We start from the raw sequence: 6,040 nt of genomic DNA on the forward strand, positions 1-6,040 counted from the left end.
GTTTTGGTCGCTTTATTAGCTGCAGCATCACATTGCAGGCTCATGTTCATCTTGTGGTCAATGGTGACCTCCTCCCTGCGAGGCTGCAAAGTTTTCAGAATCAGAGGGGGAAAAGGGAGTATAGGGAGTTTGTTCTAGGGGTTCCCCAGCCAGTGCTGGGGAACCAAGGAAGCGGGGGGGGCTCCAATTCACCCCCCCCACCCTCCAGAGGGGGCTGAAAAACTCCAAGACCAACACTCCCTCCACTCCCTTTCCCCCGTCCCATTCTGAAAACAGCAACAGGCTGGCAAGCAGGCAGACAATAAATTAGAGAAGACACTTTGTTTTGAAACATCTTCATCTGACCCCTCATACAATGAGGATTCAGATTTGCATTTGATCAACTGTTTTTGAAGCTGTCTGCAGCTGTGCACTTGTGTTTGGTCATGATTCATAGATGTGAGGGTCAGAAGAGACCTCAGTAGGTCATCAAGTCTGACTCCTTGCACTGGGCAGGAAAAGAGCACTGGGGTCAGACGACCCCAGCCAGGTCCTTGTCAAGTCTGTTCTTGAAGACCCCCAGGGTAGGGGAGAGCACTACCTTCCTTGGAAGCCCAGTCCAGATTCTAGACTACTTGAGTATTATCTAGATGATTATAGACTGCTTTCTGTGGTCAAATCAGGTGAAAATTGTCATTTCTGTCTGTATCCTTCAAGTTGAGCTAAAAGACAGCTGATTTCTTTAGAAAAGATCAGATATTGATACTCCTCATGCATTAGCTTTTTCTTACAAGAAGCTTCACCAAAAACTTAAATAGCAATGTGATTACTTCCCTTCCCCCAATGAAGGGAATCTGAAAACCATCAAGACCTGCTGCAAAATCCATTGAAGAATTTGGACACTCAGTTGGTTAAGACCATTCTTGAGCTCTCTCTAACTCATCTAGCTAGTTTAAATCTAGTTTGGAAAGATACAAGCTGCATTTTGTTAGCTTATAGGCTTAAGACAGAAATTACACATAAACCAGTATAAGTAATTAGGAACCAGTTCAAATTTGTAACACAACAGCAGTTCAGCAGACATAAACTGCTTTCAAAATGGCCAAAACTGGTTTAAGATAAACCTGGATGGATGTAGAATCAGACTGAACTGATTTAGGTTAAATTGACTTTTTGAACTTCTGTCCCAGAACCCTCCAGATTCAAGATGTCTGCTCCAGCAGAGCAGGGAGGTGAGCTCTAGTGTCCCCCAGCTTCTGGCCTGGGCTACTGCAGGCATGTGTCTGCATTTCTGAAATCAAAAATGAATGTCTGTTCCCCTATCAGTTGAATATACACAGCTTAAACTAACCTGTGTAGATTGAATTGATTCAGCCTCGGGCTTTTTGACTGTCTGTACTTAGCCTTAAAAAATGATAACTACAAGAGAGGGAAGCTATGGAATCCAATTAGCTGTGAACATCACACAGTAGAGCTGCGCAAAGCTTCTGTAGCCAATTTGATTTGGAGGAGATTCGGCCCAATTTGGTGACCAAATCTCCAAATCGAAATCGAAAAGGGAGACCAATTAAAAGGTCCAAATTGAATCAGAAGCACCTGAATTGATTTGGTAAAGATTCACTGTTGCTTCAGAAATTCGGCCATAGATAAACAGGCAGCAGTCCTCACTATGCTGGACACAGTTGCCTCAAGCTGGTAAGTCTGTTGTGGTGGGTGGAGGGAGGGAGGGATTGGGGCTGGGACAAGCTGCCCAGCTAGGGTGACGGGGCACAGGACTCAGGGAGGGAGGCAGGGGGAGTGCAGGATTTAGGTGTGGCAGCACTGGGAGCGGGGGCTATGCCCTGCTGCCAGCTGGGGTGGAAGGGCATGATGCAGGCATGGCTTGCTCCAGGGGGAAGGGGGCATAGCCTGCCACTTGTCCAGCCAGGGCAGGGGGTGTGGTACTGGATGCAGGCATGGCCACCACTTGCCCAGCGTGGGGGGTGGTGGGATGCAGGCATGGCAGTGCTGGGAGCTGGGGCTATGCCATGCTGCCACTTGGCCCCTTCCACCCGCAGTGAGCCATGCCTGCAATGTGCCCTCCCCCCCGCCCTGGTTGGGAAAGCGGCAGGCTATACCTCGCTGCTGCTTGCGCAGTTGGGGTAGGGGGTGTGGGATGCAGGCATAGCAGCACTGGGAGTGGGGGCTCTTCCCTGCTGCTGCTTGTCCAGCTGGGGCTGGGGAGGGGCACAAGATGTGGACGTGGCAGCTCTGGGAGCAGAGGATATGCCCTGCTGCCGCTTGCCCAGCCAGGGTGGTGGGGCATGGGATGTGAATGCAGCAGTGCTGGGAACGGGAGCTATGTCCTGCTGCTTCTTGCCTCCTGCCTGGAGTGAGCTGCGCCTGCATTGTGCCCCACCCTGCCCAGGCTGGGCAACTGGCAGCAGGGCTTAGTCCCTGCTCCCAGCGCTGCCAAGCCCGCATCCCATGCCTTGCTTCCCGAGTTCCACACCCTCCTGCCATGGCTGGGCATCTTGTCCCAGGACCAGCCCCAATCACTCCCTCCCTCATACCCCCTCCACCCACCACAGCAGACTTACTAGCTGGAGACAGCTGTGTCCAGCATGGTGAAGACTACTGCCTGTTTAGCCTACAGCCACATCGCCAAAGCAGCATCGACTATTCAGATCCGATTCAGCCGAATTAAATTAGGACAGTTATTCAAATCTCTGAATCAAATCACTGTCTCTCTGAATCAGCCAAATCCAAATCCAAAGCAAATACTTGCCGCTTCATACAGGCCTATTACACAGTATGCTATTCATTATTTTTTCTTAAAATATGATTTAGGGGATGATTCAGACAGGGATGATCCTGTTTTAAGCATGGGCTTGGATTAGATATACTCCTGACATCCTTTCTAGTCCTACAATTCTATGGGAACAGATGCATTTTCCACTCAGTGTTTACAGTCTGTAACATTAAAAAGGTACATTATCAGAACACCATTTAGAACATACACAAATTATTTTGTAAACAAAATGTCACTGCTCAGCTTATCAGCATAATTTATTCCTATACTGAAGCTGACTATTAAAACAAAGGTAACATTTTTCTATCTTATGTTTAGTTCTTAATGTCTCAAGTTAATTTTCTTACCTCAGCAGCTTGAGTCTCCTGATGTAGTAGAGTTAGACCTGTCAGATCCTCCAAGAAGGAATGTGAGGAATTAAAAACTTTTGCTAGGAAATTGAACCCTTCGTGTTCGTACTGGTCAAGGACCTGTTGGACAAGCAAACAGAAAGGGCAAAAACATCAAGAGTTTATTTCTCACTACTTCATTTAGTTTGTAAAAAAATAGCTATTTTTTGTGCCAACCTGCTAAATTATTGTGCTGTTATTAATGAAGAAACTCATAGCAAAAAGCAAGAATATTAATATTTCTCTCCCTCTATTGTGAACGAAAGAACTGACAGGGCAAACCACAAGTTATATTCCTGAACAATCATACAGAGGAATTTTTAAAATTTTATAAAACCTGGAGAAAGCATTCATTCCAATGTATTAGTTCTGATTTGAGGGTTTTGCAAAACTTTTCAGGAACCAAAAGCAAGTTTTTAGCCTTCACAACCAAGATTAATTCTTTGACAAGAATTTTTTAGCTGGCATTGTAAAAATATATGGATATTAGGACCTTTTACTTGGATAGTACTCCCCCCCAACTTTTGTTTTTTTTCCCATATTTAACACATCATGTACAAATTCTCTGATTTTTTTTTCTCGTATCCATTCTGTGAAATGCCTCCCAATCATTTTAAAGTAGGAAGACAAATGCTTTGGTATGAATCAAGAAAGTAGTCAAAAAGTTAAAAATGTAAATATTCCACCTTCCAATATTTGTGTGGCAGAACAGTTGGGGATGTATGACTAACTCCATTTAATCATACCAACTCTACTCAGGAAGGCAGGTTGCTGTTCCTACGGTCACTGTATTTTATTCTCCCTAAATTGCAAAATGAGTTGCAGGCACCACAAAACTAGCACTGTCATTAAATCAACTGATTCAACTAAAGGAAACTCAATGTAACTGAGCATGTTTTATTATTTTTTTAAATCAAGCATTTGACACACTTGATTGTGTATGATTAAAAAATGAGGCAATATTTACAACTCATTGTTAGTGCATGAACAACCACCTTATCCAATCATTCATTTAAAATTAACCAAAATAATCACTCACCCCTAACAACTTTACTCTTTTAAACTCTAATCCTAAACCTAAGTAACACAGATGGATCTTACACTGCCATTGCAGGAAATTGTGGGATTTTGCACATACTGCCAGAATTCATCAACACAGGTATAGCAAAATATGTTTAACAAAACTTCTGTATACTTTTCTACAGAACTTCAAGCCAACTGCTGAAAAGAAACTCTGTGAGATGCAAGGATTTTTTAGGGTGAAATCTTGTATTGGACCAACTATGTAGCAGAGATAAAGTTAGATAAATTTTTGAATGCAAGACATTCTTCATCACGTCTCGGATCTCAGGAAATCAGGCACAGCACAGATGCCATCAGAGACCAGACAAAGAACGTCTTGCATTCAAAAGTTTGTCTTACTTTATCCCAACCACATAAAAGGTATCACCCTAAGAAATCCTTGCTTCTCACATAATTTCTGGGTCATCACAGATACATCACTCTTACACTATCAAAGAAACTACTATTTTTTAGTTGACAGTACTGTAAAAAATCCAATCGGTTGAGTCTGGGAATTAAGCAGTTCTGGAGATTGCACTTCTAGACCTGAACTGAAGTGATGTTTAAACATTGACATAAAAAAGTTCTTATTAAGTAGTAGCGTAATGTAAAAAAGAGAAACGGGTATGGCGCAATAAAGCATCAGGCCCCTTTTTAACCAGACTGTACACAGTTAAACATTAAAACATAAACAGTAGGCCTGTGAGAAGTAGCTAGCATCTGGATTCATATTCAACCAATTCGGGGGACCGTGATTCAACTTGATGATTCGAATCACAGTCCCAAATTGATTCAGCCCAATCTGATTTGGAGATTCGGCTGCTGCTGAATCTCCAAATCACACAGTGCAAGAGAAAACGGCAATACAATCATAAAAAGCAGATGACCCTTAAAAAAGCAAATGATCTTCTTTCCCCTAAGATTAAAGATCACCTCTTGCTGACAGTAAGCAACATGTACTTCTCACTGACAGTAATGTGTAACCGCGAAACCAGTCTCAACTAGCCCAAGCTTGCTCCGTACCACGTTTTGTAATTTTGTAACGGCAAGGGAAAAAATCAGAATGCGCGCGCAACATTGTCGCAATGCAATGCTTAATGTATAAATACCAAGCTGTAAACTCAGTTCAGGGGAAACTCTCTGTCTTTGTGACACTGGGTAGTCCCCTCTGCAGAGATATAAATCATCTTGCTGACACTCCCTCATTCTCTGCCTAATTGATTGCGGCTAGGAACAAGCCCAGCAAAAGGGATGATATCAGTGCTCCTCGGTGTATGAGCACACCCTTCAGTGTATGGGTGCTACACAGTAGCTGATCAAATTTCCCCAACAACAGGCACGTCCCATGCTCGCTCTCCCAGCCCCAGCTCCCCTCCCTTTGAAAAAAAAAAAAAAAAGCCACAGACTCACTGGGTGCTGCCGGGTGGAGGGGCAATCCCCACTGCCCCTGTGTGGGGGGCTCTGCACAAGTCCCCCGGTGCCCCCCACCTACTGTCCCAGTCCTCCCCCCATGGCTGCCCTGCCTGCTCCAGCTCCGGCCCTTTAAGAAAAAAAAGGCAAAAAAAACCAGGTTCCACTGGTTCCTGTATGGCAGGGGGGTGATCCCTGCTGCCCCACAACACATGAGGGGCTCTTCTATGAGTCCCTTGAAGCCCTGAGGCTGGTGCTGGGTTTTCAGGTTTTTTTTCTTAAACAGCTAGAGCTGGGGCAGGTGTGGCAGCCATGGGGGGACTGGGAGAACAGGGTGTGGGGTGGCTCGTGGCAGAGCCCCCCATGCAGCATGGTGTAGTGGGGGGCAGCAGGGATCACCTGATGAGGA

General features: G+C 44.9%; 1 protein-coding gene across 5 annotated transcripts in view; it reads right to left on the reverse strand.

Moving 5' to 3' along the window:
• The window catches only part of ATG7 (autophagy related 7), a 285,204-nt gene that overhangs the window by 134,651 nt on the left and 144,513 nt on the right, over positions 1-6,040 (reverse strand). For all 5 annotated transcript variants that reach the window (XM_019537035.1, XM_019537037.1, XM_019537033.1 and 2 more), the window contains one exon: positions 3,118-3,240. In XM_019537035.1, the coding sequence (XP_019392580.1) occupies positions 3,118-3,240 (123 nt within the window). The remainder of the gene's footprint in view (positions 1-3,117; positions 3,241-6,040) is intronic.

Source organism: Crocodylus porosus, unplaced genomic scaffold (genome assembly GCF_001723895.1).
Source record: "Crocodylus porosus isolate Cpor-Errol unplaced genomic scaffold, CroPor_comp1, whole genome shotgun sequence".
NCBI classification, from domain to species: Eukaryota; Metazoa; Chordata; order Crocodylia; family Crocodylidae; genus Crocodylus; species Crocodylus porosus.